The sequence below is a fragment of the Gordionus sp. m RMFG-2023 genome, chromosome 5 (assembly GCF_954871325.1).
Source record: "Gordionus sp. m RMFG-2023 chromosome 5, tfGorSpeb1-WG-v2, whole genome shotgun sequence".
Taxonomy (NCBI): Eukaryota; Metazoa; Nematomorpha; class Gordioida; order Chordodea; family Parachordodidae; genus Gordionus; species Gordionus sp. m RMFG-2023.
Window position 1 is genome coordinate 6,540,136 of NC_088779.1, and position 23,595 is coordinate 6,563,730.

Here is a 23,595-nt window from a genome sequence, read left to right on the forward strand (position 1 = left end):
TTGAGAAAAAAGAAATGAAATCCTTCTATGATTTTTTAAAAACTGTCATAATATAAACCTAATTTTTTTTTATTTTACTTATATTTAAAAAAAAAATAATAATTCTTACAAATGAAACAATAGATAAAAAAAATAAATTTGATCTTGCATCTTAAAAAAAATAATATTTAAAAATAATAATTATTTTGACATGGTTTTTCCTTCTTTTTTTTAACATACAAATTCTTCCATATCTTTTTTTGTCGCTATGTGACAATTGATAAAATTAATTTCCACGGTTTTTCAAGGCGAGATAAATAATTTTGTTTTTTAAAAAATTGTTAAAATAATTTTTTTTTTTAACCAAGGTTGATGCGCGGTGTCTTGGTAAATATTTTTTTTAAAAAAAAATAAAGTCCGATATTATTGGTATATTTAGTAAAGGCAATAATTATAATAATATCTATTAAAGAAGCTATTAAAATGCGAATAATTTATTAATAACGGTCACTGCCTTGTACTCTCATAAAAAATGAACCAAATAAATATATAAAATTAAATCCATTATCATCTTTCGCTTGGGTTAGTAGGAGAAGGGGGGAGGGTGGTCGAGGGTAAAATTTAGATATTCTAAATTTAGTTCTAATTGAAGTTTGGCATTTTGGAGATACATTTGAAATTGGTCAAGTCAGACGCTTAACCAAGGGTCAGCTGAGGGGAACTCCCCATCACTCTAAATGTGCCTGTTCTCGTAAATATCATTTTAAATTAATAAAAAAATTCCCGTACACTCCCCCCCCCCTCACCCTCTACCTCCTTAACAAAATTCTTAATACGTCTATGTCAGGTCCAAAAGTTTTAAATTAATTAAGCCAAATTTGTAGTTGGCTTTAAAAATGAGTCCAATTATTTAACCTTAAAATAAATAATCATGTTTCTTTCACTTCCACAGCTGGCCCAATCAATTGATGAGCAAATAAACGTATTTTTTTTACATTATTTATAAACGATATTTTTGTAAACAAGGAACTTTTTACTCAAATAACTCGGGTTGTTCGTTATAAAAAGGCAAGCAAATCATAAAATTCTCCAAAATATTGGGTTTTTAACAAGATAACATCTATCTTTATTAGGAATTTTTTAAATAATAATTATTGTTTCTCCCCCCGCTACCCAGCAATAAATTATTTTTCGTTAAGAAAATATTTTAAAGGCGTGCGAGGTATTATTTATCATCATTCCCTCTTTATGCCAAATTATGATCCGCTTACCCTTTTTATCAAATGGAAATGATTTTCGAGAGGATTTTTTTTTTATTATGCCAATAATATTACCCAAAAAAATTTTACTTCCGAACTAAATGTAGTATGCGATGATGGTTTTTAACCTGAAAGCAGTTGAATCCTTGCTTTTTATAAAAATCTAGATAGACTTTTAAGTGATATTACTTTTTCCATTATCTCGCTTTTTTAACAATAAATTATGTCGTTAAATTGTCCAAATATATTTATTCCACCCTTAATTTTTTTTTGTCGAAATTAAATATCGTGTTGCGTTTTAGAAATTTTGTTTTCAAGCTAAAAAAATGATATCTAACATTTATGCAAAAATTTCTAACCGTAAGACTTGCTTCATATACCAATTTTATTAGATTTCCGACCTTGATAAAGTTTTTACATTTCATATCAAACTCTCATTGGCCTTTTTGAAAAACCGTTCTATGAAACAAATTTATAATTTAATTACAAGTTCAAATTGAGATTTTCAAAAAAATACATTCCATTTGGCGAAATCCTTAATCTTACCAAAAACTTATTTATCTTAAGAAAAATTGAGTCAGTTTGGCCATTTATTGGTAAATTATGTTAAAAATAAAAATAAAACAGTCAATTTACTACAATAAATAAAAAAATAAATAGAAGATGGTAATGATAATATGTGGTAAAAAAATATTTTTGACAATTAAAATAAAATAAATCGATAAAATTTAAAAGTTTTTTCCACGAATTAAAATTCTTGTTAATATAGAAACCTTGATACAGTTTTTATGATGTAAAATAAAATTTGTTATTATTAGAGTATATAATCTAAATTTTAAAAATTTACTTAAACATTGAAAACAATTCCTGACACATATTGGATATTTTTTAGGAAAAAAAAAATTATTGAAAAGAACATCTGCAAATAATTGTTTTACATTTTATAATTTTAAAAGCAAAATATATAATTACATTATAATATTTAAGGTTGAAATTGGAAGGGAGAGATTTGTGAAACCGAATTGATCAAATGTGCAGAAGAGAAGTGAAAATAATAGGAAGGAAGTAAGGAAAGAAAGAAAGAAATAATAAGTAATGACCAGCGTGCTATCCTTTTAGACACTACTGAACAGCACTCATTATGTTCAAATTTTAAACCAAAAAATTATATATTATGTCGTGAGGTTTAAAAAAATATCAACATGATTTAAGAGATTTATTTATTTTTTATCTGTTTGAAAAAAATGAATATTTATGCTTTGTTTTTCAAACGCATTCATTTTAGGCCAAATTCCTCCTCATCCCCGAAACGCATTAAGAAATTCTAGGAATTCATATCGAATCAGCTTCATCAACAATGGGTAAATGGATTTTTTTATTTAAAAATACATAATACATAAATTTGGTAATTAACTGATCTCAAAAAATCTCGTAAGGACAACTAACCTTAGTCCATATCAGGCCTTAGAGGATTCAATAGAAATTGGGGAGTAAAATCAAAACAGTAAATAGGAATTTATTTCCGATCAGTTTAAAGGCTTGATAAATTTAATAAAAAAAATAATGTTATATAGAATTGTGACAATATAGGTTTTGACTCAAAAAATTTGTTTTTTTTAAGAAAAAAGAGATTTACTTTAAACTTATGGCACGTGAAAAATATGGCTTAATCTTATCCTAAATACGATTTTATAGTAATTCTGTAATAATAAAAACAATAATAAAAAAAAACCTAGAGCCATCAGTCAAGGTTAAAATTAGAAGATTAAAATAAGATAAACCTATTTAGTAGTGCACACAAATTGAACGTTTCAAACGATCCGTTACAAGCGCAAATAATGCATTTCAAATGGCCACATGCAAATTGGTAAAATTACCGTTCAGCGTTAAACCATTTAAAAAACGCAAATAGATTTGCTTTTTCATTACTTTTTTATTATTCTTCGCGTTGTAATATTATATAAAATGAATGCAATACAAATATCCTACTTATAGCCTGTAAAGGAATATTAAAAAATAAAAAAAAATAAGAAGGCAGACGATAATATAATTTTCAAAGACAAATCCTTTTTTTAGAACTTATTTAAAATTTTGATATACAAGGGATGCATTACTTTTTTTTTTAATTATAAAATTCTGGAAAAACCTAAATGCTTAATTTGTGTGCACCTATAAGAAGTTTTTTTTGATTTCTGAAATGTATAAAGAAAATGAAGATTTATTTATGGAGATTTTTATGAGAAAGCTCAAGCAAGATTTACTCAAATTTTGCCTAAAATTCCAATTTTTTTTCGTAAAAAAAATCTTCTATAAGTAGATCAATTGTGATTTGTACGCATAAATTTTAATAATGATTTAAAAATCTTCAACTTTTGGTTGAACTTTGAAATATTTTTGCTCAAGATTTTTGGGCGAAAACAAAATCTTCATATAACTCTTTTGAAGATTTTTTGCCGAAAAAAAAAACAAATTATATACTCACTTTTTTTTTAATTATTATTTTCCATCCTATAATTCTATTAATGATTTTTTCACCAGGAGATTTCTTATTATTATAAATCAAACTTTTTCTTTTTTTAATTAAGAAAATCTCGCTTGTTTGTTTTTGTACTTTTTAAATATCTTTTAGATTATTGGAGAATGGCGAATAAAATTATTATAATTATACCCCCCCCCCCTTATATTTCAAATATCAAAATAATTGTATATGTTATAATAATAATAAATCTTCTTGATCCTCTTTATTAATTTTTTTTTACAGTAGTTTGTGCATTTACATCTGTAAATTATTATAAAAAAAAATTATATATTTCTTCACTTTCTTTATGAAGTGAAGTTGAAGGTTTAATATTACAAATTGTTATTTTAGCCAAATAATAATAATAATGTTATTTATATAATATTATAGTATAGGGTAAAACCTAAGAGTAGTAAGAGCAAACCTGTATAATCTTCTAAATTAAAATCCAGGCATAAAGTTGACCACAATGATATTGATCACATTTAAGACCAAGTTTGAATGAAAATAATCTACTAAATATAAGGGGTGGAAAGAAAGAAAGAAAAATATTTACTCTAACAAAACTATCTTAATTAAATGAATTTGCAAGGAATTATTTTTTAACAATTGGAAATTAAATTAACACCTAAGCTAAAGAGAAAAATTAAATTTATTAATTATTACATTTAATGAAATCAGGTAGAAAATTAATACATTATCTTTATAATTTAAATTCGTGTAAGCTTTATAGATGTAAAATATAAGAAAATAGTTCAATAACCAGTTAAATTTTAAATATTTACTTTTTTTGTTTATTAAAGAAAAATTTAAAAAATTTTGGAATTTTTTTTTTAATATTTAATTATCTCCTAAATTTTAATTAATCAATTCTTACTTTTATATTTTCAAAAGAAGGAAAGAAATAAATAAATTAGGATAAGAAAAACTTAACATTTTAAAATCTAGTAGCTAGAAAAATTCTACGCAAGCCTGAAGATTTTGTTCATAGAAGGAACAAAGGTCTAGATATTCGAAATCTCGAGGTTTAGGGAATATTTTTCTGGCTAAAATATTGAGTTAGCCGTTTTTAAAAATCGGCTCAAATCGAACCGTTTAACAACACTATTAAAATCTGTTTCTACAATATCTATCTTTTTATTTTTTTGAAGAAAATGACTAATATAAATCTTACCTTTTATACGAAAAGATTAATTAACTTAATTTTTAATTAAAATTCGCCTTTTTTAATAAATTTTAAACAAACTATGTAATATGGTATAATTTAAATTTTTTGTATTTTTTTTAAAAAAAAATTTTTTCGGCCAATCTCAAGGTTAACAATTCACTAAGCTTTTTTTTTAAAAAAAAATATAATATAAATATATTCTATTTATTTATTATTATATATCTATAATTTATATTATTATATATATATTATATCGATTTCAATGTAACTTTATTTTATTTTATTTTCCTTATTGCCTATGCCTTAAATATTAATTATTCTTTGTTGAAAAAAAAAAAGGAAGAAGAAAATGGCCTTTAAAAGAAATTCATAATATTTTAAGACTTCTTAAAAAGTGTTTAGTTTTAACCAAAATATACAATTTGTCTATGATCTATATAGTATATCAGGACTAGTATCCTAATAGGTGAGTCTGCCCCGATTGAAAATATTTTAAAGGCCACCAAAAAAAAATTTTTCTTAGACAATTTAAAGCGTAAATATTAACATCGATATCAATTTAAGCTAAATATTACCTAATTTAGCATTAATTATATTTTACTATAACAAATTACCTAATTTATAATCTTAATCCTGTTTATTCACGAATCTTATTTTTAAAATGACATAACCTATTTTGGATATTTTATAATTTCTTTTTTTTAAAGCTTATGTAAATTATAGGAAATTTTATAAGGCCACCTTATTGATTCTCGCTCATGACCGTCAAAAGTCTTCGCTTATAGAATATATTAATATTAATATAATCAACTTGCATAGTAGTTCCATTATGTTCACCAATTTATTAAATTTTGTCTAAATGCTAAACTGTATTTGGTAGTAAAAAAAATTTTTGTTTTTTTAAGCTCTCGAATTCGATGAAATCGCGTTCGCGACTATTTACTTTACATCTATAATGACCTTGGGAGATTTTATTGTAGTATAATAAACCAGGAATATTCATTTGATTTTATAAAATCAAATAACTTAACTTAGAGCACAGCAAACTCAATTTTGCTAAAGTATAAGGCCTCCATTTATAGTAAACACGTTATGTTCAAGCGGTGTGTTATTTATAAAATCCGGCCAATAAATATAGGTATAATTTATAAATATGAAACCTGAAAAAGATATGTTGTGATGCGCTTATAAAAAAATTTGAGATACGATTAGAAAAATAATTAGCGAAATTACATTATTAGGTTGTTATTAACAATTTTTTTTAAAAAGCAGAAGATTATTTTTAATTAAATATTTGTTATAAAGCAGAAGATATATTTTATTAAATATTATCGTTATTTCGAGAGGATGAAACGCTTGAACGTAATCCGTTTACTATGAATTCAGCACAAGTCAAACCTGGTTTTTTAAATTTATTTTTAGACAAACCCGGCCCGGCTTTGAATTAAGATATGAATCTAACCCATTTTATATAAAAAATAAAAAGAAATCACTAATGGTCTCTACAGAAAAAATTATTTATTAAAAATTTAAGCCCAAGGCCCGGCTTGAATATTTTTAAAAATTTTTCACATTGGGACGAGTTATACCTTAATTTGTAAGTAATAATCTTTTTTCTATTTTATCATTATGTTAATTTTAATATATTGTTTCTTTAATTATATTGAATAATATATATATTTTTTTAAATAATCCATATAGTATATTTTCATAATTTTATAATTTAATCTTGAACTTTCGATAACATAACAGTGCGATATAATATTTTCTCCTCTAAAAAAAAATGCTAATAATTCCCCATTTTTCATTATGAAAACATGTATATTAACTATAATAAATAATTAAAAAATTAAGTACATATTAATATTAATATTAATTTGTAAAATTATATTATTCAAGTATAATCATATAATTTGGGTTCAACCAATTTATGAAAAGAAAAAGAAAAGAGTAGTAGATCATAATAATATGATTAGTTTTTATTATTAATTAGATTTATACTAAAACACTGTATGAGAGAGAAATTGATTTAATTAAAAAATAAAGTTTATTAGTTATTGAAGGTTGCAATATTTCTAAAATTTCGTTATCTTTTCAATTTAAAAAAAATGAATTGTTTCTCTTTCTTGTAATATTATTTATTATTATATAATTTTAAAATACCAGATTCAAATAATTTGGCATTATTTAAATCCATCGGAAAAATTTTGATTTGCAATTATTTTTTTTTCAAATCAAAATTCTTTATTTTTTTTGGTTATGTTTTATAAAATCAATATCTTGCTGATTCAATAGAAAACTTCAGAAAATGTATTTTTAGAAAAGCACTTCACACAGACATTTGTTTGAAAATTGCAAATATAGTAGGTGAGTGGGGACCGTTAGATTAAAGATTAAAATGTATTAATAAATCTGAGGAATTTATTAATTTTAGTCAAAATTCAAGTAATTTTCTACTCATCTAAAACACTGGTCTAATATGTACAGGATAGGTCCTAATAGTAGAGTGCAAGTATAATTTACCAAAATTCTTAATAAAAAAACACCAAATATTTTTCTCCGAAAAATAATAAATATAGGTTCATCAGATATACATCCAAGGACCCTCACATGTTATCGCAAGATTTCGAAATTTTTATCGATTTTCAAGCTAGGAGTAAGAATGGCTTCTTATTTTACGCGGGGAGAGACGTGGAAAATATGTATTTGAAATTAGAAGTAAAAAAAATTTATAAGTACAATATGTCGTAAAGAGCTTAGAAAATTTGTGAAAATTATTTCAAAAAATCTGATTTTGCCGAAATCGTATTCCAACGTATATAGATTGTATCTTACCCTGTGAAATTCAGATAATTTCATCATGAATATTTGGAAAAAAATTAAAACGAATTAAAAGGATTTAAGAAGTTCGCGCCAAATTTCTCTGAAATTCATATGGTTGGTATAATCCCGGAAAATTATTTAAACAAGTATCATGTCTTTCATGAATGAAAAAAATTCAAGTTTTAAATACTTGCGAAAAACTTAGATTTTTTTCTAAACCCCAACGACATTTCGTCGGCGGAGTAATATATAACTTTTCTATAACCACTTTACACAATAAAAATGTTAAGATGTAATTCATAATAAATCCTTTATTTACATTATTACATTGTAATCTTCCTATAATACAAGAAATATATCTTTTTAAAAGCTCTCCTGAACAATTTTTTAAAAATGGATATACCCTATGATACTCATCCGATGATGTGTAGGAAGAAATTCTAATTATATTAGCCCATATCATTTAACTAATATTAATTATTTTTAAAGTTTGTAAAAATTAAATAAAATTTTTATAAAGGACGGAAATGCGATATTATATATCAACACCGATTACGGGAAAAGACAAGTTAGGCTGGAAATCCTGTATCCACCTGGCTACGAAATCATGCCATCCTCTAAGCACCAGATCAGTGTCAAAAAGACCGGAAATAAAGTTATTTTAAAATGTATATTGATTTCCTTGGATCTTAATCTCTTGGCTTGGACATCTATTTTTTAAAAATGTTTTATAGATTTAAAAGGGTTTATACAGAAAAGGGAATGCTTTAAGCAGTTTAAAATATATTTCTATTAGTGGACGTACTGTTGTTAAACGACTCCATTTTAGCCGATTTTTTAAAAATGGCGAAATTAAGATTATATTCAAAACAATAATTGCCTCGAGATTTCGCTAACAGATGTCTAAAACTTTTCGCCACCTATGAGCTATATCTTTCGGCTTGCGCAATATTTTTTGGCTACTATTTAGAGTTAGCCGTTTTTTAAAAAAAGGTTAAACAATTCTACATAGGTGTTTGATGATTTTTAGGAATTGATTGGTTAATAATTTATAAATGTCAAATATATCTAGAAATACTTGTCATTTAGTAAAAAAAAATGATCAGGGAGATATTTAATCTCCAGGCCGACAAAGTTAAAATTTTTGTATTTATTTTTATACAAAATGAAAGGTAATGATGAGCATAGACAATCAATACGTGCAACAGAAGGAGTTACCTTCCGAGTTTACCCCTTTGAGTCATAACGAAGAAATTTATTTCGACTTTGGTGGAACCAATAGACCCATTGGAGACCGATCGATAACGAAAACCGAACATTTTAATGGCACATTTTACGAAGTTATATATTATTACATGTTGCATTCAAAATATATAATATCCCCCTTCCCCCAGCCAATTACGTTTTACCCTTCAACCCCTTCTTACCTCTTACCTCCCTTTACAAATCAAAACTATCAAGAAAAGAAAATCCTAATCAAAACCCCTCAATTTCAATGACGATTTTGCATATTAATCCCCCCCCCCCTCTTCCCACTTCTCAATGGTAGAAATCAAGTTTAAAATGATTACAGACAGAGGTCATCACAATTTTCTATTGCTAAATTTTTTTCTACGAACTCTTAATATTATTTAGATGATCGCTTAATTTTCCCATATTAGGAAGATCTGTTATATCATTATGGACAATAAATAACTAAACATCAAAATACTATACTATGTACATTTTGCAGAAATGTTCTCTGAGACCTCAATTAATTGAATTAAAAAAGATATTTCTAATTTCTATAAACCAATATGTAAAAACAAAAGATTACGATAACCAAGGAAACCTCAGACAAGGTGAAGATATACCCCGTTGAATCACTTATCAGACGCGAACCCGAAGTTCAAGTTTTCGGAACTCTGAGGTATTTGTCTCGCCAAGATATAAACTCGCCGCAGCATTTAGACGTTTCGTCTTATTCCTTGGACGATAACGTCGGCGAGTCGCTTTCCTTTAACGAATGGAGTAAAGACGGAACCACTTACTTAACATTATCCCCTGAAGCATTCCAAAAATTGGCGGATGGTATGGAAGATCAAGGCACCACTGAAATAAGGAGAGGGAAAGTCGGTAGAATTGTGTCCATGAAGGTGATGACCAATGAACCCAGAGGAATACTACTTTACGATGATAGTTCGGTGCCTGTTTGTTTGGAGATATTCAACCATAGGCTTTACGTTGTTTATAATGATGATGGACAAACTTACAGGTTTTATGCTTTTAAACAATTTGTAATGAGAGTTTTATTTGATATAAGAATAAATTAAATTGTTAACTCAAGAATGAATAAAACTAATTTCGTTTTAATCTTTAGAGAGTTTTATTTTATATAAGAATATAGTAAATTGTTTACTCATGAATGAATAAAACAGATTTCCTGTTTTTATCTCTTATAATTTAATTATAAATATTTGATTTTTAGATCCGAGATATATGCCCTGCCTTTGTCTAGATTGGCCAACATCAAATATGAATTAACTGATTCGTCTATCAATATAGAAGTATCCGATCAGCCACCATTAAGATTCCGCATTACTTCATCGCCGATGATTTATGGTAACATCTATATTGGCGGTAAAAGCCCCACTGCCAAGTAATATTATAAAACTATAGTTGATACTATAATTTTTAGATTATAATGCCCAGATGTTTTGCAACCTTTATATGAGCATATTTAGATTTTTGTTGTTAACTTAGTAATTTATTTGCTTTTTTTTATTAACTATGGATTTTTTTTTAAAATATAAATGTAATATGAAGTCTTGATGAACTAAATATCCTTATAAATTGAATATATTTTTGACCGGACTCTACTTTCTTTTAATTATTTTAAACAAATTTGACCTTCACTCAAATGCTGCTTGAATTATAAACTCTTCTTTCTTTTTTTTGATTCAAGATCCTCACTGCCAACTTTATCGACCAATAGCTTCATAGGATGCATTCAAAATCTTGTAATTAACAAAGCATCTACACCCACATTTAACGAAGACCATTTGAATTCGGGTAGACTTAAGATTTATAGAGTTGATAGTTGCAGATCTCCTTCCCCCAGATGTACCAGAACGGCTTGTTACAATAGCGGGTCTTGTCGTGAAGGTTTAAAATATTATTTTCTCGTATGAAATATAAAAATGGCGATGATATTTATTTATTCGGAGACAAATCAACAAGAGTTTCCGGCCTGATTTCCTCAAATTTTTATGTTAATAAAAAATATTTGTGTATTGATAATACCTATGGTAAACTAAGAGCAATATAAAATTTTAGATTTCAACTTATTTGAATTTAAAAATGCAAATATCTCTGGATGTCGTTTGAGGCTAGAATATTCATTCAAATATATTCTAGTAGCTTAAGTAGAATTTATAAAAAAATTTATAAAGAAAATATCGAAAGTTACAAACCGGAAGTGAGTATAAAAAGAAAGGGAAACTTTATTTTTTCTTCTTTATAATAAATAGTTCTTCTAATCACGATTCACATATATTAAAAATAAATTAGGATCGAGGATTCTACTGATTTTAAAGTTATCATTCATCTAAATTGGACAAAAATGGTCCATTTCATTCTTTACTACAGCATTGTCCTAAATAATTTTTTAAATTATTTAAAACCATTAAATTTAACATTATTATTCATTTGTTCGCCTGTCGATTATTATTGTTGTTTACTTCTTTTTTTTCAAACCTGCTCTCAAGTAATGATTAATTTAAAAATGACTCAGATTTTCTCAAAGTACACATTAAGATTCATTCTCATGACTATAGCCCAGTGCATCGTATAACATTATAAATAAAATATGGGCATGACCAGGTTAGTAATATATAAAAAAAATTAATTCATTCCTTCCTTTTACCTGATTGAATGTCACAATAGTTAGAAAAATTAATGGAAAAATAAGAAAAGTTTTTAAAATTTAGGAGTCATAGACGAGAGAAGAACGCGCCAAACTCCTAATATATTAAATCTTTAATTATTTTTTTCTTACATCTTAATACAAAAATTATTTTATAAATAATCAGTTTCATTCGATTTATTCAATGTTTCATAATTATGAGAATTATTGTTGAATATTATAAATTTTATGCAAATCATTATAATACAAAAATGATTAATAATTTTATATTGATTTTAAACATGAAATAAAAAATTTTTTTTTTGTTGATTCCAATTAGAATCTTTAGTGCATAAAAACAATATTATTAATTTTATGATGATTTTTTTTCTTAAATATTCATTATTTGCATTATTGATTGTATGGACATTTGGATTATTTAAATCTCTTTCAGTTGTGATATTATAAGTATAACTAATAAGATAAACATTAAATATTGCTCTTCAGTTAGATAATTTTTATAGATATCTCAAAATTTTTAAAAAATTCAATTTAACAACTATTTTTTCACAAAATACGTTATAGATAACGAATCATCCTGCCAAATTTTATGGCTTTAACTTTAGTGATTTAAAATTTATATAGAATAAAATGCTGCAGTAAAAGCAGAACATTTGCCAGGTAAAAAATAATTGAATCTTAGGAGATTGTATATCATTATATATCAGTTTTTATTCAGTATTTTGCTTTAATATTTTCTTTTTCGGCAATTAAATTTTTACACATTAAAGAGTGAATGATTTACTAGTTCAACAACTTTCGGTGATATGCGCATTTTAAAATTCAAAAATTTTGCAACATTTTGCACGCGTCCATATCTCGGTTTAGGAGTGGAGTTTGAAATTAAAAATTCTACATTTTTTTAAAGTTTGTAAAATCTGAAGGGATCAAGCCAAAAATCATGTTATTTTTGTTGATTTATCGTGGAATTTAATTCTTCATAATATTAATTTTTTTTTTTTTTAAAAAAAAGAAGACTTATGGCAGTTTAATTTTTATCTTATTGAATTACACATTTTAAAATCTTGTAAAACTAAAAATATAAGTTAAAAAGCAACATGGATTCACAACTGAAATTATGATAGAATGCTAATAGAGTGTTTAAATATATATCTTTAATCGCTACACAACTTATGAAAAAAAAGAATAATATTTTATTGATAATGAAATTATATTCTATTTTTAAAATTATCCGATTAGGTTGGAATAGAACCTATTGCGATTGTTCATTAACCCCTTACGCCGGCGCTAATTGTCGTGAAGGTAAATTATATGCAAATTATTTTTTTCAGTATAATAAAATAATGAGAAAAATATAAAAGTTATTTTACAAAAAAAAAAAGAATATATTTTTACGCTCCTTTTCATATTTGTATAATTTTGGTAATCTTTTTCTTATCAATGTATAGAACTTACTTAATACTATGAAAGATCTAAACGATTTTTGGTTCATTCTCATGTTGGTTTTTAGTACCAGCTGATAAAGACGCGGGTTGGTTACTTCAGTAGAACTTGTTTAAAATGAGAATTTCATCACTTAATACTTCTTATATTTTATTGGAATTGTTGTATTTTTATTATTAGATTTTGGGAATAAAATTTGATTAACTGTGGATTATTTACCAAATCCTTGATTTTCAATAAGTTTAATCTCAGTTTGGATCAATATTGCTTCACCCCACGGATTTTCGTCTTTATTTATACACTTTTCATTCTTTTATGACATATTCTCATTAAATTTGATAAAATACAAATTATATCTTATTTAAATACACTCCCTTTCCTCTCCCGCTAAAAAAAATAAAGTCGCCCCTACATTAGACCTGGACGGCAATCAGTTAATGAAAGTTATTTTGCCCAGTAATTTTACTTCGTCAACGACCGAAATAGCTTTGCGTTTTAAAACCAAACAATCCCACAATAGCATAGTACTTTTCGCCGACTGCACTTCGGCCGACAATTTGAAAATCTTCTTGGAAAATGGTAGACTAAAAGTCAGCTACGTCAATAATGGATTAACCAACGTTAGCCAATTCTTTTAAATATGAAATTTATTGTAAATTTTTTTCATTTTATAGACTGTATCATCCCGAAATTCTTACATAGATGGACTATGGCATCAAGTTGATTTCAGAAAAGATGGTCCTAACGTTAAAGTCCAAATTGACGAAGAAACTTTCAGAAGTAAAATACAAAATTGTTTTCAAAATATATAACGAAAAAAATCTCTTCCTTAAAGCATATGCGGCTGGCTGATTATTGAATCCCTATCGAACAAAATCTTTAAATATTTATATTTAGGGAGTGTTAGATACTTCAGTTACATAGGATAGATATTAATTTATAGTTTTATTTTACAATAATGAATTATTTTGACCAATGACTCTTAACATATATGCAGATGCTGATATATATGGAAGTTCAGCTAGACCCATGACAATTCAATCCATTCAAGTCGGTGGCAGCGAACAAGTCCCCAATTCTTACTTTCAGGGTTCGATACAGCACTTGTACGTTAATGGGATGCCATTTTTAAATAGGGAAGGAACCCCGCCAATTCCATCTTCCCAAGTTGTCTACCCGTCTATATCTCATGATACAACTATGGATAAAAGTATGGATAAATCTTATTAAAGTTTTATAAGATATTGTAAAATCAATTTTTTTTTCTAAAATAAATACAGTTTGACAAAATTTTAACGATCATAATCAAATATTTTAAATTTCATTTTTGGGAACAAGGGGAGCATTACAAGGTGTTTGCGTTCGATGGAACTTATTATTACAAAAAGTTGGACGATTACCGCAAATTTCATCCCACAAACAATGTTATCAGAATCCAAGTCAGAACTAATAGACCTAGCGGTGGAATCATGTCGATCTCATCCCCAAACTCTCCGGTACGAATGAATCTGGAAGCGGAAAGTGGAAAACCTAAATTGATCATATCTTACGAGGGGCAACAATATGTAAAAAATCCTTATATTTCATTTTTGCAATTTAAACTTTAAAAATATATATTTATTTCTATTTTTTTTTATTTTATTCGCAAGCCCATATACTCCGACGTTACCTTAAACGATGGAAATTGGCACGATATAATAATAACGCGGGAAAATGATGTTATAACGCTCAAAACTGATAATTATCCCTCTCAAAGACCTTTCCAACATCAATTTCCACCTAACATAGTACCGAATATTTATCAAATACTTGTCGGCGCTAGTGAAAACATCGGAGGAGGTTACAATGGCTACAATACCGGAGGTATGGACAATTTTGTAGGACAAGTCAAAAACCCTCAATGCGACGGGGTTGATCTATCCACAGATTGGATCAAGATGGCTTTTCCTACACAACCAGTTGCACATCCTCCACCTCAAAAACAGTATTTTCAACAACCCCAACCTCCTGTATACAACCCTCGCCCTGTACAGCCATATCCGCCTCAATATAACCAGCATATTTATAAACAATATCAACCTCCACCCCAAGCCCCGCCAACCAAAGGCTATGTCCAGCCCAGACCTACTCCCCCACCTGTTAAATCACAACCACAAACTTGTAAGATATATAATGTATTAGGCATCATAAAATATAGTTTATTAGGAGCTCATGTTTTTCTACATTTTCGAGTTTAAAGGTTTCTATGTTAAAACTATGGTTGAATTTTAAGTACTTTATATGGGATTTTATATTTTCTATTAATTAACAGATCCTCCTTACCCACAACAAAAGATAATTTACAGACCTCCTCCCCCTCCCGTTTATTACCCCCCTCCCCGCCCACCCCCTCCAATTCCTCAAACCAAGGCTCCACCAGCCCCACCCCCATCCAGACCATGCCTCGTCACCTTCGATGGAACCACATATGCCAAAGTTATACACCCCCAAAATAGTCAGTCCAATTTGGTAGGCAACCGAGATTTAGAACTTCACTTCAAAACTGGTCAGCAGGGAAAAACAGCCATTTTATCTACTAGCGATAAACAGCCTGGTGGAGACAGGGGTAATGCATTGCTATACCTGGATGAAGCTGGTAGGCTCAATTTCGTGACTAGATATCAAGATGGAAATGGGAGGAAAGTTGATAAGGTTTTTGATTATGCAATGTCTCCAAATAGATATAATTTACAGAAGATTTTACTAATAAGGGATATATATTAACTATGTTTTACTTTAAAAAAAATTAAGTAAGGGGGAGTAACCGTGGGGGTTGGGAGGAGAAATCACCTCATCCCAAATTTACCTGTTTTAGGAATAACATTTGAAGTTAATTAAAAAAATTTCTCCACAAATATTATAAATAATACATATAGGTAAAAATTTCAAAATTATAAAAGAAAATCTATTTTTTTCACAATATTTTCACCTTTAAAAATAGTTTCACAATTATTATGCAGTTTTAAAATTAAAAACAGACTTTTGTTATAGCTCAGGAACTAGGGTTGTTAAACGGTTCTATTTTTTAAAAGCGGTAAAAATTTTTAGCAGAAATTTTACGCAAGCCCCAAGATTTCGGTTATAGTTGTCCAAACCGTTTTCTGCCATCTATGGGCTAAATCTTTATCTTGCGTAATATTTTTTGAGCACTTTTGAAAAATCTAACCGTTAACCAAACTATCAGGAAATAATATTTTTAAATTATAAACATTCTTCTCTTACATTACGATCAAAATTTGAAAAAAATAATGTAAATTGTTTGGTATATGATAAAAATAAGGAGACTTTTGCATTACCATAATATGGAATAAAAATATTTTATACTTGCATTACTTGAGTTTTAGGTAGGATTTAAAATTAATCTTTGGATATGGTTTATCTAAAATTAATTAGACATTACAAACCGGGGCAGGTCTTAACGATAATCGCTGGCACAAAGTCCGAATCGTTCAAAGAGGTCACGGAACAGAGTTGATAGTCGACGACAGAGAAAGGAGCACAAGTTTAAAAACAACAAATTTTTTTTTATAGTAACTTTGGGCTAATTTTGAACCATGTTACCCTATTATTTTTTTCTATTGTTTTTTAAATTTACTTTTTAAACGGTTTAGTCGAAGCTACAGCCGAGATGTTTGGAAATAAGTCGTATCTTATTTTTCAAAACTTATTTTTGTTTGATTAAACAGATTTTGAACTAGGGCACCATATTTTGTGTTGTTTTAAGTTTGTAAATTAAATATTTATTATTTGCATAATTTCTTCGGTGCAAATAAAACAAAGACGCATAATCTTTTGGCGTAAATCTAATAAAGCTGTTTAGAAGCTATATTGATGGCTAAGACGACTGTTTAGAAATAAGACAAACCAGGACATGGCTTTAATACTTTTTAAAAAAAATTTTAATAGCATTTTTAAAATAGTAATATATATTGTGAAAATATTTTAAATTCTATATGTTTTTAAAATTTATTTTTCAGAATTTAACTAGATTTAAAAAAAAAAAATTATATCTATGTTTATGTTGATATTCATATACCTACATAAAAATGTGACCAATGAAGGGCAACTATTTTTGGCGACTGCTAATTATTGATTTATTGACTAAAATACAGTAGCGTATAATTTTAAAATTTTTAGGGGACTCTTCAAATTTTTCATGGGGCTCGAATCCTTGTACCTTTCCTCCTACTGACGCTACTGTTGTTTTTCTAGGAAACCCCTTAAGCTAATTATCATAAGCTAATAAAAGTTAAATGAGTCGAGTTAAGCCTTCTTAAATTGATTTTAAGGAGAACATTATATCTGAAGTTGAATATTTTGCCTTATTTATTCAAATAATCTATTCGTGATCTGTTTACTCTATAGATTACGATGATATTCCAGGCATGAAACCATTGGTAATAAATGAATCCTATTTAGGAGCCGATGTTACAGACGCCTTTAGTCAAGAGAATGTGGCACCCCTGAGAGGGGAAATTAAGGATTACACATTGGATAATAATGATATCTTGTGCGACTGGGCTAACAACAGGCGGAGTTCTTACACTGTCCATTACCCATTGCGCATTGGTTAATAATAATATTATTTTTAAATTTTTCATAATTTAGTAAGAATTTTTTTTATATTATGATTATTTATATGAAGATATGACTTTTTTCTATATGAGTAATAAATTGTAATGATATGGTATATATTTTTAAATTTGTTTTTTTTATTAGAATATAATAATGAATAAAATTTGTTGCCATATTATTTATAAAAATAATAAATGATGATAAATTTTTCTAGATACCAGCAGAATTCTTCAATTCAACGGGAACCAATTCATGAAAGTAATTTTTCCTTATCCTAATCCCAATTATTTCAGAAACGAGATAAATATGCATTTTAATACTAAAAATCCAAACGGCGTATTGTTTGCCACTCTTCCTGGGCCCGGTAACGAAAATCAAGCTTATTTATTGGGTATGCTAGAGAACGGAGTTCTCAAAGTGATAGCGAGAGATGGAACTAAACATAAAGTTCGATTTATATTATTATTTTTATCCAAAATTTTAATATACTTTATAATGTACACGCAAAAAGATATCATTTTCTTATTTTTTTTACAAAATTTAAATTAGGAAATATTACTTGGAAATAATTTGAATGACGGCAGATGGCACAGGTTAAAAGTGGTACACGATAATAACAATCTATCTGTTTTCCTAGATGATTACCCTCACATCACGTGTAAAAAAGAACTATTAAATCAAAATAATTATTTTTTTAGCACTAGTTCGAAAATAAAAATTTTTTTTATTAAGGAATTTTTTATGCATGACAACAAATTTAATTATAAAAGTTTAAAAAATTTTTTTGGTATTTTTAGGTAAAATTTTATCAGTCTCTTTTCTTCAAAAGATCTTCAAAGATTTTTGCTCTGAAGATATTTTTTTATCATACTCTTCGTTATCGCAATAACTTATATTAACCAGATTTACGAGTTATTTTAACAATACCTACAAATCATTTGTATATGTATTTAAAGCTCAAGTTTTCGACAGACCAGGTGGCACTAACTTGATTCTTAATCAAGCACATTTCGGTGGATTTGAAACAAACATTTCTCAGTACGCTCATTTGCCTGGCTTCACAGGTTATCTTAGAGATATTAGCATCAACTCACGAGATTTTATACGTATGCATACTCAATCTGGCATAAGAGACGGCTACTCTGTGTACTACCCTTGCGATATAAATCGTCCAAGACCCATAACGGAACCTCCTATAATTCCTATAGTAACTCCTCCTACCCCTCCCGTCATAATCACTCCTATTATCCCTCCCGTGATAGTCACCTTTAGTAGTTCGCCATCGATTACACCAACCTCGGCCTACATTGTGTCAGGAGAACCACCCGTTATAATTCCTGGAGGTTTTGTCCAATCCTCTTCAGACCTACTTAGACCACTCAAGAGTCACCTAGTATCAGGGTGGGGTGGCCCAGTTTTAGCTGCCATAGCTGCTTTGTTTCCCCTATTAGCTGGAATTCTTTGGGCGCTGTACAAGTGCAAACCCGGTTTGTGCGCCGGCCCAATGTGGGGTCGGGGAGGTGGCGGTAAAGCTATAGGGAGCGATTATAAATCTATCCCACTCGTTTCGCATGATGTACAAGTTGTTGAACAACAACAGAAACCTGTGGTTGGATATTTGAGCGGTGCTGATGCTGGTAATTATGTTTATAATCTTATAATCTTGGGAGAATAAATCATGTAAAATTTTATCTTTGATCTTAACCAACAACCATAGAATTTTAGTTTTTCTTTGTACATATACTTTTATTTTAGTATTTTTAAGAATTATTCATTTGGGATAATTATAAATATAGAAAAATTGCATTTTAAAAATAAACTCTTAATGGAATATTCAAAATATTTGACACGAATAAAAATAATAATTAAGGTATGTATAGTCAAGTGCAGAGAACTCGGAGGAAGGAGGAAGAAGAATTTATGATAAGAGAAGGAGGTACTGGAGCTACCGTTGCCACAGGACTTGGATCTTCCAGAAACATTTCATCTGCCACAGATAATAGACGTGAAACCTACTTATCTAATGAATTAGACACAAGTGTAAAAGCCTTGACCAGAGCATTAGATAGGGAAAGGAGTGAAAGACAACATCTGATAACTCCATTGAATGTTCCGGCGCCCCATCAACCCGGTAGGGTTGAAAAAGAAACCGAAGAATACACTAAGGTCGTTAGATATGGACGAGATGGTAGAGGCCCCGGTTATTGGGGAGGTAATAATGGTTTTGTCATTGCATTTTAAAAAATGTCAAGTTTTTTATAGATGTGGTTAGTGATCTGCAAGACACCCCCCCCCCCCCCCGGGTCAAAAAATACTTGGATCATCTGTGAGCCTAATTTTTAAGAATAATTTTAGTTCATATTAAAGATTTTTTAAAAATAAATTGGGGCCGCGCTTTTTCGTGCCGGGCTTAAGGATATTTAGGCCCGATGCAGATCACTAGATTTGGTGTCCTATTTCAATCTATCTAAAAATCTAAAGTTTTAATTTGTTAATGTGTTACATAAATTAAATTCATATTAAAGGTTATATTAATTCATAATTCACCTTTGCGATCCATTTATTATTTTAAATAACGCCTAAATTAGAACAAAGCTGCATACGTTTTTTTTATCAAATATTTCTTTTGAATCGTATGCGCCAATGCTCAATTTATAATAACCATAAAACTTTTACATGTCGCCCATAAGAGTAGCCGGGGGGGGGCAAGGGGAAATTCTACTCCCCCCCCCCCCTCAACCTTCAGAAATATGTTATCTTTTGTGAATGTCATTTTAAGAAAATAAAAATATCTTCTTTATTATTGATTGGTTCATATGTTCACTTTGAAATTTATCCAATGATATTGAGGAAAGTGACCTTGTGCTTGTGGAAGGGAGGGCATATTGAAATTAAGAGTATATTCTGTTTTTAAGGGTATTTTCATTTTCATCATTTAGAAGTATAAATTTTGTTTTATTCAGATGTCTGCTTAAGGTACCTAATTATTTTTATTATGAATAAGGTTAAAATTATTTCGAAAATGAATTATTCAGGCACTGTTTTAAGAAAAAATAGAAGGATATAAATAATGGCCAAAATATATTATGAAAATAGCCCTTTGACAGTTCCCCAATACGCCAAAAATTTATATGTTTTAAATTTAGTTTTTTGTTGGTAATTAATTAATCCTAACTCAAAAATTCCTAAAAATTTCGAGTGGAGCCACTCTAATTCTGGATTCATGGTTTATTTCTTTTTATTAAATTCAAACTTAATATAGCTTAGTAAAGAAAAAATAATATTATATTTGTAGTAACCTTTACAATTTGTTTATATAAAATGAACACTACTATTCATCAGATACCTACGGAAGTACCATCCCTATCCTGCCATGGTTTTTTTATTTTCAAGCCCGACCCGGATTCTTTTAAAATATTTAATTTTTATAGTTATTTTGGCAATTTAAAATATCCGGCCTGGCCCGATCCGGGTATTTAAAAGAATTTTTTAGGCCCAGCCCCGGTATATTTTAAAAAAATTAAAATACGACCCGACACGTGTACCCGGGCCGAGTCAGATTTATATACTCATTAAACGAAATAATATAATTTCCAATATAACAAAGATCATTTCAAATCATTTACTTAAAAGATTATTTCAACTAATTTATTTTACAAATCTTGAATCACTACAATAATCTTATCTACAAGGTCCGGCACCATTTATTGCTCCTTCCCACGAGGAAGCCCGCCCTGCTTCGGGCTATGATTACCAAATACAAAGCATCAACACCCTTAATAGATCGTCGAGAGAAAGAAATGATCCTAGGTTTAAAGAATCAACAAGAATGTATGATCAAGACGCGAGATACGAGGAATTTCGCACAGACGGCAGTAGTGGTATCTTATTATAATAAGATATATTAGATAAATCATTGAGGCAGGGTCCCTAGACTCTCCCCACCAATAGCGCTAACCCTCTCTAAGTTTTCCTTCTCATTCGTGCAGGAAGTTTTCCTCCTTATACAATGTTCCATAGGTACGACGGGAAGGGGGGGTCAAGGATGATTCCCCCTTTTTAAAATTTGCCTGTTCTCGTAAATATCATTTTAAGCTAATAAAAGATTTCCCCCCTAAACACCCCCTCCAAAAAAATGTATACAATATAATATATCACTATAAAAGAAGAATTTAAAAGTAATTAGTAAAAGTTAATAATTTTTTAAAATAACAACTATAATTTAAAATTTTTAGAAAAAAAAGTGACCCAAAATTATTTTTATAAAAATTAATAAGTGGATCTACAGATCTCCAATAAAATTTATGGAGAAAAAATCACCTATTAGTGCTTCCCCCCCCCATCCCTCTTTAGCAAAATCCTGGCTACGCCTATGCATTGTTCCATCAGATAATGCTACGAATCCCACTTTATAGTCAAATAAAAGTCGTTTAAAAGATATAGATAAGAATTCTTCTTATATGTAAATCACATGTTAAAAATATTTTTTTTCTAAATTATTGATTCACTGAAAGTGTGGATAATTTTATGTTGGACTGCTTGTTCTTTAAAGCCATTGGAATGCCCTTAATTATTATACCGAAAACACTTAGGTGTTTGTTAGATCTTTTACAGAATACCTTTCAATTTTTATTTCTATATTGCCACTCGTACATACGGTAATGCATTTTTTAATCTAGGGGTTTCCTCACTTTTAATATAATATACCATTGTGGATACCTAATTTTGTTTGAAATATGACATAACTTATATCATTAAATACATTGATTGAATCAATATAGTATATATATATATAAAATTTAACATGCGTTTCCAATGTGCCATTTAATTTATAAGTGCCGTTACCATCATATGTACTGTTTTGACTAATAGTGCCATTAAATAAGTTGTTTACGGGTTCAGATAGTTACGAAAACATTTACTATTACTTTAAAGAACAATTTTTCAAATATATACTTGAGGAGGAAAATGCAACTTTTATAGAAAGATTCTTTCATATGTAGTCATCAAATGTGACTACGAAAATTCATGTATAAATTATTTGTAACGATTTATACATTACATCATGTGTTTACCTCAGCTTGCATATATTTTGAATTTTAAGCTGACACATTAAACAAAGGTAGGTTAATCCATAAAGTTGGACCATCTTTGTGTATTATAGTAAAGAAGGCAATTACAGATTTAATTTTATCTAAATTTTCCGATTGGTTTCGCAGCTGTCTTCAAGATTCATGAATTTCACCCATTTATCAGCTCTTCCCCGCGGTTCTCATGCCCACTTTCGTATATTGCATTATATTCACTAGTTAATCCGGCATTCATTTTCTTTTATGGTTACATAAAATTATATTATAAATTCCAAAAATATATTCAACATATTTAAAAAAAATTTATGATAATATTTGAATCCAAAATCCACATAAAATCATAATAACTTGTATCCTTTATTTACGTTTTTTGTATATCTGAACCCCCTCCTCTTCTCCTCGGTATAAAGATATCTACATTAAGAATTTATATTAATTTTCCCTAAACTTAAAGAGTGAACAACTGCTTTATAACAGCCATTTATTACTTATTAGCGAGATCCATACCTTTATTCCATCTATGGGTAAAATCTCCATGCTTGCATAAATTGTGGCTAAAGTTTTAATCGGGCCGTTAAAAATCTATACAATACTACTTTAATTGTAAAACTATAGTAAGAATCTTCATCATCGATTTTAAGACGTTCTTCTTAGTAGGAGGTTACTCCATGTTTTTACAGTATAGACTCTCTAAAGTCTTTAATCATCCTTCCTTTAGTCCTATTGCTATGTTGTTTTCTTACTCAATCTGCCTCTGACTTGCGAAGGACATGGAATGTCCACCTCATTCGATGTGC

General features: G+C 28.4%; 1 protein-coding gene across 3 annotated transcripts in view; it reads left to right on the forward strand.

The window, feature by feature from the left end:
* The window catches only part of LOC135929791 (uncharacterized), a 58,836-nt gene that overhangs the window by 32,571 nt on the left and 2,670 nt on the right, over positions 1-23,595 (forward strand). For 2 of the 3 annotated variants that reach the window (XM_065466506.1, XM_065466507.1), the window contains exons 3-23: positions 2,524-2,599; positions 7,504-7,642; positions 8,268-8,402; positions 8,920-9,087; positions 9,559-10,001; positions 10,215-10,385; positions 10,692-10,891; positions 12,891-12,953; positions 13,497-13,714; positions 13,769-13,874; positions 14,092-14,304; positions 14,433-14,659; positions 14,744-15,254; positions 15,406-15,785; positions 16,527-16,635; positions 17,499-17,702; positions 17,923-18,155; positions 18,258-18,366; positions 18,665-19,345; positions 19,579-19,920; positions 21,401-21,589. In XM_065466506.1, coding sequence (XP_065322578.1) covers positions 2,524-2,599; positions 7,504-7,642; positions 8,268-8,402; positions 8,920-9,087; positions 9,559-10,001; positions 10,215-10,385; positions 10,692-10,891; positions 12,891-12,953; positions 13,497-13,714; positions 13,769-13,874; positions 14,092-14,304; positions 14,433-14,659; positions 14,744-15,254; positions 15,406-15,785; positions 16,527-16,635; positions 17,499-17,702; positions 17,923-18,155; positions 18,258-18,366; positions 18,665-19,345; positions 19,579-19,920; positions 21,401-21,589 — 4,917 coding nt within the window. The remainder of the gene's footprint in view (positions 1-2,523; positions 2,600-7,503; positions 7,643-8,267; positions 8,403-8,919; positions 9,088-9,558; positions 10,002-10,214; positions 10,386-10,691; positions 10,892-12,890; positions 12,954-13,496; positions 13,715-13,768; positions 13,875-14,091; positions 14,305-14,432; positions 14,660-14,743; positions 15,255-15,405; positions 15,786-16,526; positions 16,636-17,498; positions 17,703-17,922; positions 18,156-18,257; positions 18,367-18,664; positions 19,346-19,578; positions 19,921-21,400; positions 21,590-23,595) is intronic. The other variant, XM_065466508.1, reaches the window with a different exon arrangement.